The 21,361-nt window shown below is 32.9% G+C and overlaps 1 protein-coding gene across 3 annotated transcripts in view; it reads left to right on the plus strand.

Annotated features, from left to right (window-relative positions):
- Myb (proto-oncogene like protein Myb) overlaps positions 1-21,361 on the plus strand; it is a 57,277-nt gene that overhangs the window by 10,152 nt on the left and 25,764 nt on the right. For all 3 annotated transcript variants that reach the window (XM_076401684.1, XM_076401685.1, XM_076401682.1), the window contains 2 exons: positions 18,375-18,510; positions 18,576-18,725. In XM_076401684.1, coding sequence (XP_076257799.1) covers positions 18,388-18,510; positions 18,576-18,725 — 273 coding nt within the window. In that variant the 5' untranslated portion in view covers positions 18,375-18,387. The remainder of the gene's footprint in view (positions 1-18,374; positions 18,511-18,575; positions 18,726-21,361) is intronic.

Consider the following 21,361-nt stretch of genomic DNA (forward strand, 5'->3'; position numbering starts at 1 on the left):
CTGTCTAAAAAAAATACGTTTCAGTAAATCTCCAAAAATAATTTAAATTTTGAAAAATCCTCTTAAGGGCGTGTTCTTAAGGAGTTAATTTGAAAAAATGAAGAAAAAATCATTTTTTAAAAATTTCTAGACTAGAATACCCCCTTTAGTGGTACAAAATAAGGGTATGTTTGGATGTCAAGTGAATTGGAGTAATGATAATGCACATTTTTTTATGTGAGAATGACCATCTGCATTCACATTAACATACCAACCACCCTTGTTAATTAAACTGCACATTGTCCAACGCCGCCCCCTCCTTGATAAGTTTCTCAGGCGCCTGGTCTAGGATTTGGATCGCAATGCATTTTCCCACGACATTTTCTCACCCCCTTTTCTCCACCTTGTGCGCCCTAGGCGATGGGACACAGGTAATGCTAGGCCCCCCCGTATCTTCACAATCGTTCCTCTCTATGGTAATGCGTACGAGATTTGACGTGGGGTGACTTGTTCGTTCCAGGGGATGGTCTCGCCTAGTCACCCTCGACCCTCTCCTACCCTCTTTCGCTGTCCCGTTCCATTGTCCGCCGAAAAATATTAACTTGTTCTCCTCGGTTGGCGTTTGCGCGAGATGGGTTTCCAGCTACCATATGAATCTAGTTTTTAATATTTTTTCTATTGAATTCGCCAAATCTCCTGGTGACACATATGAAGTTCGCATATATGATTATACTAATTAATTATAATATTAATAATCACAGCTATAGTCCGTACAATAAAAGAGTGAAGTCAAAAGATCGTAATGTTGCCGCTAATTCTAACCTAAAAATAAAATAAGGAAACAAAAATATTGTTATCAAATATCATTTATTAACATTATAGTATATATAATACATATATTATCGAAGGACTTAAGACGAAGACGAGGTTAGGGTTGTGTTTTATTATATTTACATTGACCTCTTTTCTACACCACCTATGAGTTAGAGTTCTAGCTGCGTTTTTTATGTAGTGATGTCCCTTGGAGAGCTAATCCGCCTAACTAACAATTATACATCCAAGTAATGTATTTTACTTTCATTAGAGAGTATATTTTCCTTTTACGCTTAATTCTTGTTTCCTTCAGTACAGTGTTTCCTTGTAACGTCATTTTGATATCTGTATTTCTCCTTATTTTGTTCTGTTAAATAATAACAGTGCCTTTAAATGTGAAGACAACAAAATCTCCTATACCTTTTCCAGCAAAATACCTTTTGGGCATTTTAACAGATCAGAGAAATAGCGGCAACAAAGAATCATTCTTCATCATGGCAATGCAAGCTCTCATACATCGATTGAAACAACCAACTCTCTCTCATCCTCCGTACAACTCTGATTTGGTACCAAGTGACCTTTTTAATTCTCGCATATCAAAGGTTGTTTTGAAAGTTCCATGATCAGAGTGGAAAATGTATTACGAAAATTGATTCAAGCGCATGAGAAAGTGTATTGATCATCATCGAGAATACTTTGAAAAATAATGTCATTTTTCTTAATAAATTACTGCTAATTACTTAATAAATTATTAGGTTCAAGATATAAATAACAACCCTATATTTATTCCTTAATGTTTACCAATCCAAAAACAGATTAACTAATTTACAAAAACCGTTGTTAAACTGCAATTCTAACTCGGACATAATGTTAACTTTTTGTGTTGAATTCCTTGTAAAGTCATTTTGAGGTCTGTATTTCTCCTTATTTTGTTCTGTTAAATAATAACAGTGCCTAACAGTAACATTTGTGAAGACACAATAAAATCCCCTGTACTTTTTCCATCAAAATACCTTTTGGGCATTTTAGCAGATCAGGGAAATAGCGGCAACAAAGAATCATTCTTCATCATGGCAATGCAAGCTCTCATACATCGATTGAAACAACCAACTACTAGACCAGTCAAAAGTTCGAATTGATGAGTCATCCTCCGTACAACTCTGATTTGGTACCAAGTGACCTTTTTAATTCTCGCATATCAAACGTTGTTTTGAAAGTTCCATGATCAGAGTGGAATGTATTACGAAAATTGATTCAAGGGGATGAGAAAGTGTATTGATCATCATCGAGAATACTTTGAAAAATAATGTAATTTTTCTTAATAAATTACTGCTAATTACTTACTAAATTATTAGGTTCAAGATATAAATAGCAACTCTATATTTATTCCTTAATGTTTACCAAACCAAAAACAGATTAACTAATATACAAAAACCGTTGTTAAACTGCAATACTAACTCGGACATAATGTTAACTTTTTGTGTTGAAATAAGTGGTGTCATTTAGTTGTATGTCGCTGCAGTCTCGACATACATCGGCTTATAGCAACAGGCATTGCCTAGAAATAAAATCTTCATTTATTATTCTAATGTTCATGTCCTAATTGAGGAATAAATGAGCCATTCCCAGGCCAGATGCAACAGAGATGGAATTTTAATTTGGCCCTTATTCCGTATTCAATAGACGGGCAGTTCAAGAAACTGAAAACTAACAGTACCCCAGGGTTAACGCCCAACGACGGGAGGGTAGGAATAAAGGTTCCTAACCCCGTGCCCGTGGAGCAGGTGGATGGAGATCTAGGAAGTGCATATGTCGAATACGTGCGCTTCCTATTAAATGCAGTGGCGGCGTGTCGGAACCGTACAACAGAGAACAGAAAAGTTAGTTATTGCCATTGTTATTTGCCATCATGCTTGGGAACTATAATGTTATAATGGTGGAGTCGCCTAATTTTAGCAGGCGACTTCACCATTTCATTTTATAACCGGTTTAAGATGTCCGCCGATAAAAATCAGGACTCCGTCACTGGTCGATCGATTTCGGAGTGTTAGTCACGAGTCTAATGATAAATTTTCCTTTTTTTCGTACAGCGGGCCTCTCAAGACGCTGTTTTTAATATAACAGATGGTCTATGGGCTATTAAAAATTTATTGTGGGGTGGCCGGAGGAAAAGGTGGTGGCTTTGACGGTCTGCTGGTCGTAAGTATGTTCACACGCCAATAGGAAGAAAACGGAACTCGTACACGTGAAATGTCTGTCGCGTTTTTTATGGGAAAAAGACAAAGGTGTGTGTCAGTGTTAATCGTTCTCTATATAAATGCAAATTCATTGTAATTAACAAGATTATCTTGTGATATTAAAATATACATCTTGAGATATATCTTATTTAGCTTTCAAGTACGTGAGTTTCTGCGATATAGCGATATCAACAATAGCATTATCCAAATTAAATCCAACAGAGATGTTCTCAAATAGTTGGATCTTACAGGCCTATTTCGCTGCTGCCGGCGATATCAATTATTTCAGAAACTGCTATTAAAACGAAACTATTTACAGAAATACCAGATTTCCAGTTTGGATTTATAAGTCACCACTTCGATCAATTGACCAATTACAGAGAGCAACAGCGATTGTTGAAAAGGCATTCGAGGAATTTTCTCGAAATAAAATTTAGAGTCTCACATCAAGGGACATTCTTAACACTTAAACCTATTTCGGTTGGAGTTCCACAGGGCAGTGACTTGCGGCCACCCATCTATCTGCTCTGCACTGCTGATATCACAACAATAAGAGAAACATATTACTTGAAATATTTGCCGACGGCACAGTTATGATGGCAAAAGATGTATCTCTAAGGCTATAGAAAAAGTACAAGTAGCAGTCAATAAGATCCAAATCGCTCAACATACACAACAACTTTTGTGTTGCGGTGAAATGACAAAATATTAATTATTTCATGGATACTTCAAGCAGAATTAAATTGGAATTACAATGTTAGACAAAAAGCAGAGCACATTAGACTGAAAATCAATTAACTGCACTGATTAGTTTGAAGATACTCTCAACATCACCTAAAATCTAAGGGATTGGTTTATCAATCAATCATAAAGCCAATTTCGATCTAAAGGGTGCAAATATGGGGTTGCATTAAGACATCAAACTAACTAGTAATCCAAGGCACCCAAAAAAAGTTCTACCATTCATTACCAATACATATCGCTACGTAATCAACGAAGAGCTGCACGATGACCTCGATATCAAATGGATATACGAAGTGATCGAAAATTTCGTCTTAAAACATGAAATAAACGCATAACAAGAGATTGAAGCGAATTAAACCACACAAACTTGTTATTACCAACCGTTGTCGACTAACTCAGAATTTCGGTAACTTAAAATTGGGTAATTACCTAGAAGGACCCATTAGCCCTTAATTAGTCTATTTTTTTTATTATTTAATTATTACATTGTTACTGGTCATTTCCGACTAACCTACAATTTGTCTTTATGGTAACTTAAATTTAGATATATAACTAGGAGGACCCATCGGCCCTATCTCAGTCTCTGGTGAAATAAAGTCACTGCTGTATTTTTTATTATATGCACCTCACTACACAATACTACACAAGATCGGATAGTTTGAATCTTTTGAGTATGTGTCCTGTTCTGATTGTATTCAAAAGCTGCAATATTTCAGTATTCTCATGAGAATGGAGTCTTTCCTCATGCCCCCTTGCATTCTCTTGATTTTCTGACTTACTGTGGATATCTGAAGGTCTCGATATAGGTAATCAGTCCTATAGTATTTGGGTGCGCTCACAACACTTCTCAGGACTTTGTTCTGAAAAATTTGTATTTTCTTTTTGTTACTCTTTACAGAACATCCCCATAATTAAACTCCGTATATCCATATAGGTTTCAGTATTTACTTATATAATCTTTTTTTTTTTCAATTTTCTTGATGATTTTTTTTGAATGATTTTCTTTCAATTTGCCAGTACATTTTCCTATATTTCAATTCCGGTTCTTTTCTTCTTTATATGTTCCTTCCGAAGGCCTGTGCTACATCTAAAAATATAGCTGAGCATAATTTTTTACTTTTGTAGGCTTTTTCAATAACATATGTTATTCTGTGGACCTGGTCAATTGTTGAATGTTTGTTAATAAACCCAAACTGGTGTGTTGGTACTAGGTTTTTTTCTCTCTATAATCGGTTTTATTATTTTCAACAGGAGTTGAAAAAACCTTACATATTACTGGCACAGTTATATAGGTCTATAGGCTTTTATTTCGTTTGGTGACTTCCCAATTTTTGGAATTCTAATAAAATAAAATAAATCTGAATAACACTTTTTAAGTATTATTTAGTTCGCTTCACTACAAAACTACGCAAGATTACACGGTTTGGTTCTCTTGAGTCTGCGTTCTAGTTCGGCGTGATCCAAGACGAGAAGAAGCACTTTGGTGTTAACATGCGTGTTGAGTCTTTCCTCATGTCTCAGAATCCGAATTTCTCGATATAAGTATTTGTTGCTGTAGTATTTGGGTGCATCCACAATACTTCTCAGGACATTATTCTGAAATACTTGTACGTTACGTCTCGCAGAACATCCCATACCTAAATTCCATAGGTCCACATAGATTATTCCATTAACTTAAATATATTAGTGTTTCATTTGGTTTCTAAGTATGAAAGCTTCTGCGACTTAGTTCTATCAACAATGGCATTATCGAAAAGAAACCAACAGATGTCCCACCCTACATTACAACTGAAGCAGAATAATCAAATTGTCGGATTAAAATAAACCCTCATTCCTCGATCAATCCATGAAGATAACGATCTCGAACAGTTTAAAATGTATATAAAAGTAGCGATTGAATGTTATCAGTTCCAGGTGACCGTTCGGGCACTTTATGATTTCGCATCGGCGTTTTTGTCTAGGGAACATCACGTGAACTTAATACTCATTGTTTTCTTTAACCATATGTGGTGTAGCTACACGAAAGTACAAGAAGATGGATGTAAAAACCATGTTTAGTCTAAATATAGAGTAAACGTATACAAATGGTGGCGCCTGTTGACAACGATGGATTTAAGTGAGACTTTCTGTGTAAAATCAATCAGGCATACTGCGAAGATGACAAGTCAATTCGGTTACGACAATACGAGCGAAAATTTGCCCCAGCAGTTACTAAGTATTTACTGTACAAAAAAATACTCCAGAGGTAACAGACGGAAGACTTATGAAGATATTATATATGGTTTACCATTTTTGTTTCAATTCAAACCAAGTTTATTGTCTCCTTTCCTTTAAACAACATTTTTTTCTTGGTGTCATTGTTTAAACAACTCTAGAAACAAGAAATACATCGTCGTCTTCTTTAGATTTGATTCTCTTCTTTCATTATTTTTTTTAAGCAAATTATATCAGTAAACAAAGTGAGTAGAGAGAAAGCCGAGAATTTATAAAGCTTTAAGTGAATTACCAGGAAAAAAAGGTATTTTGACCAAATGTACCTGAATCCGTTTAATAAATGCATCTAATAGTTCCCCGACGTTGAAATACTTGTAGTTTCTAAAACGAAATTTAAAATCTAAATATATTGTTCAATTAGGAACACCAATAAATCATCACCATTAAAATAAGGATATAAAAATTGTCTCGTCATGGTTTTCTTACATTTAAATTTTGAGATATTTTAACACCCCTTACTTATTTACCCCCCACCCCTAACTATAACTGTAAACTCTTGAATGTTTTCGAACCAAATCCAGGGTATTTAACTTATTTAATCTTTTAAATTTATTAATGATGCTCAAAGATGACGCTCTGTTCTCGATGCCAGCGCCATTGACGGATGAAGTTTCGAAATTCAAACATTTTTCAGTAGATTAAACTACAATCTATAAATTGTGATTTTGATACTAAGAAATTTTTACTGAAAGTTCAGTGAAATCTAGCGAGGATAAAAGTGAATACGTACTAAAAACATTAAGTTCTTATTTCTGACATCTGTTGGGCATTTTAATGCTATGAAGCTTGACAATGATTTTCCAACGAACTATCAAATTTGATAGTTATGTGTGTACCACCAGTGATATTTTACCAATAGTTTTTAATTTATCAATAGATGATTCTGCATTATGACAGAGGAATCCCAGTTAAGGGGGCAACATACTAAAACAAACGACACAAAATCTACTCATGTAACTTTCACTCTGCGTAGAAAAATCCACCAGAGAATATCAATAATTGTCTACTTCCCCAAGCCGAGGATATCTTGGCGTGCATATGAATTGACGCCTAACCTGGAAGAACAATATAATTGCAAAACGAAAACAACTTGGACTTAAACTATATAAAATGTATTGGCTTATCTGATGCAAATTCAAGTTACCATTAGGTAATAAGGTATTACTATACATAAGGCTCAATACTTAAGCTTATTTGGTCATACTAGCAAGTCTAATATAGTTGTCGTGCAACGGTTCCAAAACAAAGCGTTACGTGCCATTGCCGATGCTCTACACTATATCTCTAATGAACGTACATAACGAGTGTAACTTAAAATGTTTATGTTGTGTGTCAAATTTTGTGCCACTGTGTTCGTTAACCAGTTAAATATGTGACGCGATAATGAAGTACGTGAATGAAAACGTTCAATACCCTTCGATCGGGTTATAGGACTGATATAGACTTTAGAATAACATTTAGAATAGGACTAACTCTTAAGATAACATTTTACACAGGAGGTCAGAAGTTTTCTACATGCCATATATATCACTACATAGTATAAAACAAAGTCGCCTTTTCTGTCCCTATATCCCTATGTGCGCTTAAATCTTTAAAACTACGCAACGGATTTTGATGCGGTTTTTTTCAATAGATAGAGTGATTCAAGAGGAAGGTTTATATGTATAATACATGCATAATATACTAAGGCAACATTGCTAATTTTAGAGGTTTCTAACGTGATGTCGTAAATTAACCTATTTTTTTAGGCTTATTTAGCAATTAGCAAAAACGCTGCCTAACCCTACGAGTTAGATCAAATTAATGTACTACAATATTGTACACCATAAAAAGGTCTACAAAAAAGTCCGCGATGGTATATGTTTATCTTTTAGGGATAACCCACATTAACCATTTTTATTGTTTACTTTTTACGTGAGAAAATGGCTTATTTACGAAGCTATTTTAAGCAATACGGCATTAATCCTTATCGAATTAAGTACCTTAAATACAGTGTGCAATTAATATAGATCAATATGGTTCCTTACAGCATGTAAATTAAACAAATATTTTCGGAGATATTAAAAATTTAAAATTTGCGTTTAAAAATGTGTAATGTAATAAAAATTGTATGAATTTAGATATTCCAAAGATAGCAGGAAATCTTCATAGTAAGTATAAGGGAAGAGGAATTGTTTTACTCCAAATTTAATGCGTGCAGGCCAAGGGCAGTAATGAATGAACCAAAAATACTGGATCGATTTTAATCATGTTTTCATTGAATGACATAGGCATATATATTTTATGCCCGTGCAAAGTCGGAGCGGGCCGCTATGTTTTTATATACAACGTTCATATTTTTTCTGTGGTGTATTTAATTTAGTATCAGCATTGCACACGTGCGAAGGGGCGGGTCGCTAGTATATATATACATATATATATATATATATATATATATATATATATATATATATATATATATTTTATATATATATATATTATATATATATATATATTATATATATATATATATATTTTATATATGTATATATATATATATATATATTATATATATTATATATATATATATATATATTATATATATTATATATATATATATATATATATATATATATATATATATATATATACATATTATAATGACAAGAAATACCTATTACCCATTGGGTAAGTTCTATTGGTAGTAATCTATAACGGGACCTTAAAATTGTTAATTTCTGGTTTGTCCATTAAACAGGATATATTCAGAAATAAATAACAATAATGGAAAAATAAATTGTCACTACATAATAGCTATTGTTTAGCTACCCATCCGTACATCCCTACATTATTCCCCAAGGGTGATTCTGTTTCTATCGTGTCCCGGATATATTAGCGACGGAAACCACTAATATAACTAATTTGTCGTTCTTGAGACAAAGACGCTCGGTACTACCCCTTTATGTAGTTACGCGCACGTATCAGGCAACGTTCATCTACCCCGTTCTTCCTGTTCCCCCCATTGTTTTTCACCGGAAATGTCAAAATTATCATGCCAAACAGGAAATTCACTTTTACTATATATATCGCAAAAATATATGTATCAATATATGTCTTGGTTCGAAGTCTTAATAGTTATTCTTATTGGAGTACGTAACGCAAAACAAACATCGATGATTTCTTATCGGACCGTATTATATTAGACCATTTGATTCCTGATTAAATATGCAGTGCAAACATAGGTGTAGTATAGGGGTGAAGTCAGTTCTCCACAAACTGCCTTGAATGTACAAGAAGATTAACCTATTGACAATGTATTTCCTAGTTTTGAATGAATGAAGTTTTCTAGATTATTTGAAGTAGATCAGCCTCTGTCTAGGTTTTATTTTATGTTTTTTACTTTTAATTTATATCACATTGTGTTTCGATTTTGTCAACATCACTTCTTTGTTCCTTCTTTTGAAAGTGTTTACTATTAGATTTTATTTAGTACTTTGTTCTATTTAACTTTACTTTATAATCTGTAACGACATTTTGGGTTTTGTTCAAATGTATTTATTTTATTTTTGTTTTTTGCTTATATTATCTTTATTCTCCATTAATATCTTTCTTTTTTATCTCTTTTTCCAATTTTTCACTGGAATTCCCATATTCAGTTAGTTTATTTTCCACAATTATCGCTTGATTTCCTTGTCTTGTTCTTCTTTCTCGTAAATTTAATAGCAAATTGAAATACATCTAAACTACTTAAGCTAAAGTTAGTTCATTATCGTTAGTTCAAGTTCATGTGGTTGGTTCGTTTCAATCTTTTGATTTCCTGCGACTTATCCAATAGCTATATTGCTAACAAGTTATTGTGCTTTAGTATCCTATTAGTGTTTTAGAGTGATATATTGGATCACTTCGTATATATACTTGATTTGGAGGTCATAATGCAGTTCTTCATTGGATACGTAGCTATATGCATTCGTATTTCTTTTTTTTTTTTGAAGAATTTTGTTTTGACAGCGTTAAATTACTGCTTGATCTGATGTTTTAGTACAATGTCATTATTAAAACCCCATAATTTCAAATGGGCGTTATAATTGACCTAATAAAACAATCTCTTTAATTTTAGGTCAAGTTGGGTGTATATTCCGACTAACCAGTATTGTTTTTTAATTATGAGTCTTGGCTATTATGCTTTTTGTCTTTTTGTTTAAAAGATTACTTTTCTTGGATTCATTGGAACGTCTCAGACATCTCAGGGAAATGAAATAGAAACAAACATCTTTGTTTATTTTTTATGTTTATTTATTTGAAAACTGTATATCCTGTTTGTATTTCTTCCGATATAATGTATGAATTCAGGTTTTACATTTTGTTTACCCTTATATGGAATCTGCCTTATTAATTTTACACCAATAAAATCGCGGTAAAAAAAATAGAGTTCTGGTTAACACTTTGAAGTCGGTGCCGAGCCCAAACAATTCAAAAATAATATAGTAATAAATATACCCAAAATTAAATTAGAAACAAAACAAATTTAATTTAATATAACTGGGTTCGGCACCCAGTTATCAGTTAGTAGTATTTAAAATAATATTGTAAATATATAAATAGCTTTATGTAGGTACTAGCGACCCGCCCCAGCTTCGCACGGGTGCAATGCTGATACTAAATTAAATACACTACAGAAAAAATATGAACGTTGTATATAAAAACATAGCGGCCCGCTCCGACTTTGCACGGGCATAAAATATATATGCCTATGTCACTCAATGAAAACATGATTAAAATCGATCCAGTATTTTTGGTTCATTCATTACTGCCCTTGGCCTGCGCGCATTAAATTTGGAGTAAAACAATTCCTCTTCCCCTATACTTACTATGAAGATTTCCTGCTATCTTTGGAATATCTAAATTCATACAATTTTTATTACATTACACATTTTTAAACGCAAATTTTAAATTTGTAATATCTCCGAAAATATTTGTTTAATTTACATGCTGTAAGGAACCATATTGATCTATATTAATTGCACACTGTATTTAAGGTACTTAATTCGATAAGGATTAATGCCGTATTGCTTAAAATAGCTTCGTAAATAAGCCATTTTCTCACGTAAAAAGTAAACAATAAAAATGGTTAATGTGGGTTATCCCTAAAGATAAACATATACCATCGCGGACTTTTTTGTAGACCTTTTTATGGTGTACAATACTGTAGTACATTAATTTGATCTAACTCGTAGGGTTAGGCAGCGTTTTTGCTAATTTCTAAATAAGCCTAAAAAATAGGTTAATTTACGACATCACGTTAGAAACCTCTAAAATTAGCAATGTTGCCTTAGTATATTAGGCATGTATTATACATATAAACCTTCCTCTTGAATCACTCTATCTATTGAAAAAAACCGCATCAAAATCCGTTGCGTAGTATTAAAGATTTAAGCGCACATAGGGATATAGGGACAGAAAAGGCGACTTTGTTTTATACTATGTAGTGATGGCAGAATATAAAATACAGAATATAGATAGGTTAAATAAGGTTTTTGTTTACTTTTATTTCGTTATTAGGATGATTAATATGTACATATTTTAATTTAAAACGATTTTTTATTGTCTTAAAAATGTAAGTTTGATTATTTTTTACTTTTAGTAAGTTACTTATTTATTTGTCGGTAGCTTCAATTTTTTTATTAAAAATATTTTTAAAAAAATATTTAGTATGCGAAACCTTTCTTCATATAATATTCTCACCGTCACCTTTTGATGACCCACGTGATGACCGAAAATAGGGTTGAGAGGTTACCCTTCTGGTGGGAACTACCCTGGCCTAGATAAGATGAACTGTTTACGAGGCCATTCGGTAGACAATCTCGCGAAGATTTAATATCGCGTATTGAACGCGGTGTACTCTGAGATTATCCCCGATAGGTGGAACCTAGTTTCGTCTCCCCTATTTTTCCTACGTTCCGAGAGGGATGTAAATCTACTTTGATAGATTAAAGGGTTGTAAATGGATAGATCTTTTCATTTAGTTAGTCCACCTGGGTATTTATTACAATAGTAGCTGTTCAATCATTTGGAACTGCGTACATCAAAGAGGATGTGTTTTATGTTACGTGACGTATTCAGATGTAATGCTTTCTTTTAGAGGCTGAACTCTTTATTTGGGTTAAGGCGAATTCTTAAGGAAGGTAGGGTATGTTCGAGTTTCATTCCCAAAAGTCTATGATTATTTTTTAAAACGTATGCAAATATTATAATAGGTGATTATTTCTTTGGTCTCATTTGGTACCAGTTTATTAGTACCAAAGTTCTAGCTTTTCTAGCAATTTTGAACCAAAAGAAACATATTGTACTCCGCAAGTGTTTACTCAATTTCCTTTTAACTGCGTTTATTAGAAAATGTATACAGTGTGTCGGTAATTACTTTCCAGTTTTTGTAACAGATTTCACTAGCCATAAGTAAACAATGTTGGGATTTAATGCATATGTCATTTTGTTCCATTGATATTAAGCTCAAAAGTACAAGTTATGTTCCGCCAAAACATCATTTTTTAATGGAGACTTACGGTAAGCATGCTCTAGCCTTAAGAACATGCGAGACATAGTTTGGTCTATTCAAGTGTGTCGATTTCAACGGTTAAGACAAGTAATACCCGGGTAGGTCTAAAGTATTTGAACATGCGAAATTGCAGGAAGTTATTGGGTGAAGAGACCCAAGAGAAACTCAAAAAGAACTGGCAGAATGGTTGAATGTGGGCCGAGTTACAATTTATGAACGATTGCAAGTGGTGGTAAAGATTCAAAAGATAGGAAGATGTTTAGAAATCGAAAAATCGTCAGTAAAATGCTGCCTCAAATTTTTTAATTTTATTTATAACTATTTTAACGCACTTTTTGTTGATTCTTGATGAATCACGTTCACGGAATCATCCAACACGTTGGCCATCATATACTTCTTCACTGTCATCATTAAACTTTAGACTTTTATATAGCAAATACACTCATACCTAACATAAGTTTTGCAACGTTTAGAGGATAAAAATATACATTTTTGCTCTCTGTATTTTCTGTTACTGTGGAAACATTATGTTAGCCGCCTGTATGTTATTTATTAGTTAATATATTGACGTGCTGCTATGCCCTATATTTCGTTCATAATGTGAACAAAAAATGGATGATAACAATCTCTATCACCGTAACGAGCACCTGTATGTTGATTAACAAGACACATTCTAGTAATTGGCCATAAAAATTCTTGAACCCATTGTGGTTTTTATCAAAATGTGCTTGATGCATTTTTTTTAAAAACGGCATCAGAACACATGTCGCTTTCTATTTGTATATAAATAGACATGATCACTGTAATAAATTATCACAAAAATATTGATTTATAATAATAATATAGGATAGGCAGATTCTAAAAAAAAAAGATTTGTCGTTAAATTACAAGTGTGGTTACTAAGATTTTAGTTATGTTAAGTCAAACGCCAAATAATAGCGTTAGGAAACATTTACGTCACTTACTTTTTCCTAACCATCATGGAAGAACTTTTATAGAATTGAAGAAAATCTGCAATGTAACACTTGGCAATAATATTAATAAGTGCAGGTAATAAATCTGAAAAGCACTCAGTGATAACAAATTTTCCATATTTATTAGGACATATCAAAATTGTATGGATGGCAAACTTACTGAAATATTTTATGATGATCATTTTACCTATGCAAATATATTTAACAGAACAGAGCTAACTACAACATAGAATGTTTAAATTATATACATTTGATAATGGATGTTTGATTTTCTTAAACTTTTAGCTTTGTGAAACGAAAAAACGTATCCGGTATTGCACCAAATTACCGTGTAATACTTGGGTAAATAAAATGCACGAATTGTAATTTCGAAGTTTATTTTAATAATAGTCTTTCTAACTTATAAAAGCACATGCTACTGCAATACTGTTTGATATATAATAAATTAGATATTTGGTATCAGCTTTTTATAATTTAACCATGATTTCATTAACTTCATTAATATTTTGCCTTGTATGTTGAAAATATGTTATATGGTCGTCAGTAGTGCTGGAAGCCAATTTTCTTTTCTCTGGTTGGCATTCAAATCTTAAAGGATTAACATATACTGACTTTTTACATTATACTAATTGATTCATAATTATATATTATATATTATTGTATATTTATATTATTATATGTTACTATATGTTATATATTATATATAATAATAATTGACCGAATACATTATATATTTAATATACAATAATTTTCCATATTATTTGGTAACTGAAATAAAAACAAAATTAATAGAGATTCATAACAGGTCAATTGAATAGATGGCGCTACTAGAATTAGGTCCATATATTTTTTAGTTAGCACTAACCCTCAAAAGTTGCGTGTATAAATTTGACAGCTGTCGGATCATTAGTTTGTGAATTATAGCTTTTTGAGTGAAGTAACTTTTCTTATTGTGAAAAGGAATTTCGCCTGTTGATTAAATATTGCTTTTTGAAGGGAAAACATACAGTTGAAGCAAAAACTTGGCTTGATGCCAAGTTTTCGGACACTGCCCCAGGAAAATCAACCATCAAATATTGGTATGCAAAGTTTAGACGTGATGAAATGAGCACCGAAGACGGTGAACGCAGTGGGCGCCCAAAAGAGGTTGTTACCGACGAAAACCTTTAAAAAATCCACATGATTTTGAATGACCGTAAATTGAAACTGAATGAAATAGCAGACACTCTAAAGATATCAACTGAACGTGTACATCATATCATTCCCGAATATTTGGGTATGAGAAAGCTTTGTGCAAAATGGGTGCCGCGCGAGCTCACTTTTGACCAAAAACAACGACGAGTTAATGATTTGGAGCAGTGTTTGAAGATGATCAAGCGTAATAAACCCAAGTTTTTGCGTCGATATGTGGCAATGGATGAAACATGGCTCCATCATTTCACTCCGACAGTTTTTCAATTTCAATCGACAGTCATTCGAGTGGACTGCACACGATGAGCTGACCCAAGCGTGGGAAAACGTAACAGTCGGCTGGCAAGATTATGGCGTCTGTATTTTGGGATGCGCATGGAATAATTTTCATTGACTACTTTGAAAAAGGAAGGGCCATCAACAGGCCGTATTTGAAGGAAAAGAAAGTGCTGCTTCACCAAGACAATGCACCGTGTCACAAGTCAGTGGAAACGATGGCAAAAATCCATGAATTGGGCTTCAAATTGCTTCCTCATCCACCGTATTCTCCGGATCTGGCCCCCAGCGACTATTCCCTGTTCTCAGATCTCAAAAGAATGCTCGCACAAATGAGACCTAATCCAAGTTTTATCAACAGTATTATGTACTCTGTTGTTTGTTTGAGTTTTTTACCACTGTTTAATGACATTAGAGCTTAATTATAACACAAAATGGGTAAAATAATCTATAAATAATACTTGTAACAATACAAATCAGTCCAGTGTGGCCAAAACAACTGCCCCCAGACTTGGAGTGACTTAGCGCGCATTTGAAATATATTATTTCAAACATCAATTTTTACAGAAATAACATTTATTTCGGGTACAGTAAATAGACAGAAGTGTCATGCCTATTGTCGGTACTTGTCTGAAAATCAATTTTTGGATTCGAATCTTTGAATTTTATCCGATTCCCATGTTTTGGGGACAGGGAGGGTGCGTATTCTTTCCCACGACTTGCGATTCAAAGTTTACGTAATTCCCTGAAAAATAACAAGGGGGTGCGGACGGCTGGTGTTTTTCTCATTCAAGACCGTGTCCTTTGATCGCCGCAACATAATAAAAAGGGGTGATATCCGGGCCCCTTCGGACTTGCCTTGAACCGAGCGGAGAAGTCGTACGTCTTACAAATATATACAAATATATACAAATATATATATATATATATATATATATATATATATATATATATATATATTTGTATATATTGTATATATTTGTAAGACGTACGACTTCTTCCCAACAGAGCAGCATTTTTCTTTTTTTCTGGTTTGATTACAACACTTGTCAAATTATCTAGATTAGGTAGCGGTCCCCAGTGCCTGGGACATTCTTTATTTTCAATGGCACTTTTACTTGGGCTATCTATTGTAATACTTAATAAAAGAACTGCGCTATTTATTGAGTAAATATCTAACAGTAAAAAGAGAAAAATAAAATATTTCTACAAAAAAAATGAATCGACTGCAAAAAATAAATAAGGAACTCACTAAAATATAACAAATAATCAAACTTACACTTTTACCACAAAAAAAAAACGTTTTAAAATAAAATATGTACGCAATAAAGTTCGGTGCCGAGCACTCAAAGAATACAAAAATAATAATGTAATTTTCTGTCATAAACACAACATTAAAAAAGGACAAAACAAATCTAATTTAATATAACTTTTTGATCTATTGATGTATTTTAAATTATTTATTTGTTGTTTAATCACTACATAGTATAAAACAAAGTCGCCTTTTCTGTCCCTATATCCCTATGTGCGCTTAAATCTTTAAAACTACGCAACGGATTTTGATGCGGGTTTTTTCAATAGATAGAGTGATTCAAGAGGAAGGTTTATATGTATAATACATGCATAATATACTAAGGCACATTGCTAATTTTAGAGGTTTCTAACGTGATGTCGTAAATTAACCTATTTTTTTAGGCTTAGTTAGCAATTAGCAAAAACGCTGCCTAACCCTACGAGTTAGATCAAATTAATGTACTACAGTATTGTACACCATAAAAAGGTCTACCAAAAAGTCCGCGATGGTATATGTTTATCTTTTAGGGATAACCCACATTAACCATTTTTATTGTTTACTTTTTACGTGAGAAAATGGCTTATTTACGAAGCTATTTTAAGCAATACGGCATTAATCCTTATCGAATTAAGTACCTTAAATACAGTGTGCAATTAATATAGATCAATATGGTTCCTTACAGCATGTAAATTAAACAAATATTTTCGGAGATATTGCAAATTTAAAATTTGCGTTTAAAAATGTGTAATGTAATAAAAATTGTATGAATTTAGATATTCCAAAGATAGCAGGAAATCTTCATAGTAAGTATAGGGGAAGAGGAATTGTTTTACTCCAAATTTAATGCTTCCAGGCCAACGGCACTAATGAATGAACCAAAAATACTGGATCGATTTTAATCATGTTTTCATTGAGTGACATAGGCATATATATTTTATGCCCGTGCAAAGTCGGAGCGGGCCGCTATGTTTTTATATACAACGTTCATATTTTTTCTGTAGTGTATTTAATTTAGTATCAGCATTGCACCCGTGCGAAGCCGGGGCGGGTCGCTAGTTTATTATAAATTAAAAATTAAGGTATTTCTGACAGATTTCATTGCTTCTTATTATGATGTTTGTTATTATTATTAGAATCTAATATATTTATTTTTGTTGTTAAGGGAAATTTCAAGGCATCATTTTATTATAGATGACATAATCGTTCGTATTTTTAACTGCAAATAGTTCCGTAAGATATAAGAGCACAGATTGCATAATATTTTATCATATCATTTGTCACTCAATGTCATCATGTCATAAATAAATTTAAAAAGTATGTAAGTGTTATAGATGTATTTCTGACAACTCGATTGTTATAAGCTAACGTTTAACCGACTTCATATAACTTAATCTTCTCATTTTAAACGATTGAATGAAACATATCAGATCATAATAATTAGTAAACAAAGTTAACATGTTAGGGTTTCAGACTCCATATAGCAGATATGTAACATTTGTTATCGACTACAAACAAATAAAATTGCGTGTCGTTTATCTTATTTCCTCGAAATCCTGTCTCAATGTAATTGATGTTAGACTTCAAAACACTGAAATAATGTAATATTACATGGTTTAAAAGGTGTGACATTGGTTTGGTTTCATATTTTCCAGCTACGAAAATAGAATAAAAATTAAACTGTGGTAGAAAAAAGCCAAAGAGATTTTGTTTCACCAAATTACGTCTATTCAGTTTTTTTTGACATATTCGATTTTTTAAAATAGTAAGAACCCAAATTCTGTTATAGTTTTACTATGATACGTTAGAAAAATTTATAGAGAAGGCTCACACCAAGTTTGAAATAAATCGATTTAGTAGAACTTAAGATATCATGTCGACAGTCTCCAAAAGAGTAGTTTTGATAATAACGCGTCGCTAAAACAGCTATATTTTCGAAAATAATTAAAATTTTGAAAAATTCTTTTAAGGCCATATTTTTAAAGGGCCAATGTTTCATAATATGAAATGTACAACTTTAAATATGTGTATACCCATTCCTGATTTTTACGTTTCTGTTTCAGGTACAAAAAAGAAATGGACTCCGACTTCGAAAACAGCGGAAACGAAGATACGGACGACTCGGGGGGCGGGGAGGAGTTCCAATCGAACAGTAAGACAAAGAAACCGATCAACAAGGGCAGATGGAGTAAGGAGGAGGTTGGTTCGAAGACAGTTCTCTTCCGCGACTATAAAATACTGATCGCGCGATTTTTGTATTGCAGGATACGAAATTGAAGCAGTACGTAGAGGAATACAACGAAAAATGGGACATGATCGCCATGCATTTTCCCGATCGGTCCGACGTTCAGTGTCAGCAGAGGTGGACCAAAGTGGTGAACCCCGAGCTGGTCAAAGGACCGTGGACCAAGGAGGTAAGTTTGTACAGTCGTTCGTAAAACACCAGGTGTATCGGTGATTACTTTCAATTTTTCAATTAATTTTCAATGTTATTTAATTACTTGTTAACATCTGTATAAAACATTTTCAAATAAAAAACGGTATCTAATGTCAGATTATTTTCTAATTGTACATTGTTATTCCAGTAAATATTATAAAGTAAAAAACTATAAATTAAAAAATCATTCGTCTAAAATATACTATATAAATATTATAAAACACAATATTTGAATTTACTGAATACAGTGCTATTTTTATTACGAAACCTCTTTTTCTTTTCAATATATTTTTTATAGATACTTAATTGGACACTATCGATATTATAACGGGTCAATTGAAAAGTCTTCGGTCTGACACATAGATGGCGTTACTCGAATTAAATCCATATTTTTTTAGTTAGTCCTAACCCTCAAAAGATGCGTGTATAAATTTGACAGATGTCTGATCATTAGTTTGTGAATTATAGCATTTTGAGTGAAGCAACTTTTGTTATTGTGAAAAAAGTGGATAAAAAGGAATTTTTAAAAAATCCACAAAATGATTTTAAGTGACCACAAATTGAAATTGAATGAAATAGCAGACGCTCTAAAGATATCAGCTGAACGTATACATCATATCATTCACGAATAATTGGGTATAAGAAAGCGTGAACTCACTTTTGATTAAAAACAACGACGAGTTGATGATGATTCGGAGCAGTGTTTGAAGATGATCGAGCGTAATAAACCCGAGTTTTTGCGTCGATATGTGAGAGTGGATGAAACATAGCTCCATCATTACACTCCGAAGTCCAATCGACAGTCATCCGAGTGTATTGCACATGATGAACCCGCTCCAAAGCGTGGGAAAACGCAACAGTCGACTGGCAAGGTTATGCGTCAGTATTTTAGGATGCGCATGGAATAATTTTCATTGACTACCTTGAAAAAGGAAAGACCATCAACAGCGACTATTACATAGCGTTATTGGATCGTTTGAAGGACGAAATCGCCGAAAAACAGCCGCATTTTAAGTGCTGCTTCACCAAGACAATGCACCGTGTCACAAGCCAGTGAAGACGATGGCAAAAATCCATGAATTGGGCTTCGAATTGCTTCCTCATCCACCGTATTCTCCAGATTTGGTCACCAGCAACTATTTCCTGTTCTCAGATATCAAAAGAATGCTCGCTGGGAAGAAACTTTCGTCGAATGAAGAGGTGATCGCCGAGGCCTATTCTAAAACAAAGGACAAATCCTACTACAAAAATGGTATCGAAAAGTTGGAGGATCTCTATAATCAGTGTATCACCCTTGAAGAGAATTATGCTGAATAAAAAAAACTAATTTCCTTATAAAATGTGTTTTACTATGGTAGGCCGGGGACTTTTCAATTGACCTGTTATGTAGCCATATAAAAATTTTTGCATTTTTGCTTTTTGCAATCCTTTTTTTATCATCTAGAACAAGCAACTTCTAATTATTATTTTACTACATTACATATGCTCAAGAATTGCACACAGATAGAGCACCATTTACTGACAATGTTCGAATGAGAATTAAATTAACAAATTTGGTTTTGTATATTCGTTTGCCGATAAATAAAAAGTCTAGCGACAGCTCCGCACACAGGCGAATTAAAATAGGTTTCTTGTACCGTTAAATAACATTTAGGTAATGTAACATAATAGCAGAATCATAAAAATATATGTAACAATTCTTGCTTGCTATATTACCACATTCACACTTATTATTAAAATTATAATTAGGAATTGCATCTTGGTTAAACAATCTTCCACATTTGGGTCCATAATTATCTGGTCGGTCTGAATTGCAAAGAATAAACCTTCCAGTTTGCAAGCTTGATGTAGGAGATCATAAGAAATTACTTGAAGTTTATCATTGTTTACTTTAAAAAACCGTTTCTGCCTTAGTAACTGTTCTTTTGCAATACCGTCCATAAATTGCCCGAAATCGGCAAAATTTATATCAATCAAATTATCCATGGTAAAAAAACGTGTTTTCTTTAGTGAAAAAATCGCAAAGGAATTACCGACACATCTGGTGTTTGGATATATCGATTAATTATTATAATATCTGAGTGCTCTGTGTTTTTATGATAGAAAAGTTAGTTACACAAAGATAAAACAATATATTTAGTGTTTTCAATGTAATAAATCGATGAATATATTGCATCATCAATAATAAGCAACTTTTCAATATCACAAGTATGTGAATAATATGTATAATAGTTCTTAGTGGATATACTATAAAACCATACACTCCATAAAAAGCTATTGATTCATTCCAACACTTCCTTAATTTCTCTGAACTCTTCCCTCCCAAAAAGTGTCTCTGTTTTAACAATCTTTTCTCCATTTCACCCGAATTTCCTTCGCTCCAGCATTTGTCGATGTTTTACGGTAGCTAGATACCAAATCTGTAAAGTACGGTGGACGTAGAAGTAATTTCGTTATTTTAATGAGTATATAATACATATTAGTGTTTCATATATTAACTTTTAGACGTATTTCTGACAACTCAACTGTTCTAAACTCATTTTCTATCTTCTTAAGCTTAGCGATTTTTTTTTAATGTTTCGCTCGATTTTAATGTAGCTATAGCGTACGATG

Source organism: Rhynchophorus ferrugineus, unplaced genomic scaffold (assembly GCF_030347505.1).
Source record: "Rhynchophorus ferrugineus isolate W39M unplaced genomic scaffold, kcgeb_rfMv2 rfM4, whole genome shotgun sequence".
Lineage (NCBI taxonomy): Eukaryota > Metazoa > Arthropoda > Insecta > Coleoptera > Curculionidae > Rhynchophorus > Rhynchophorus ferrugineus.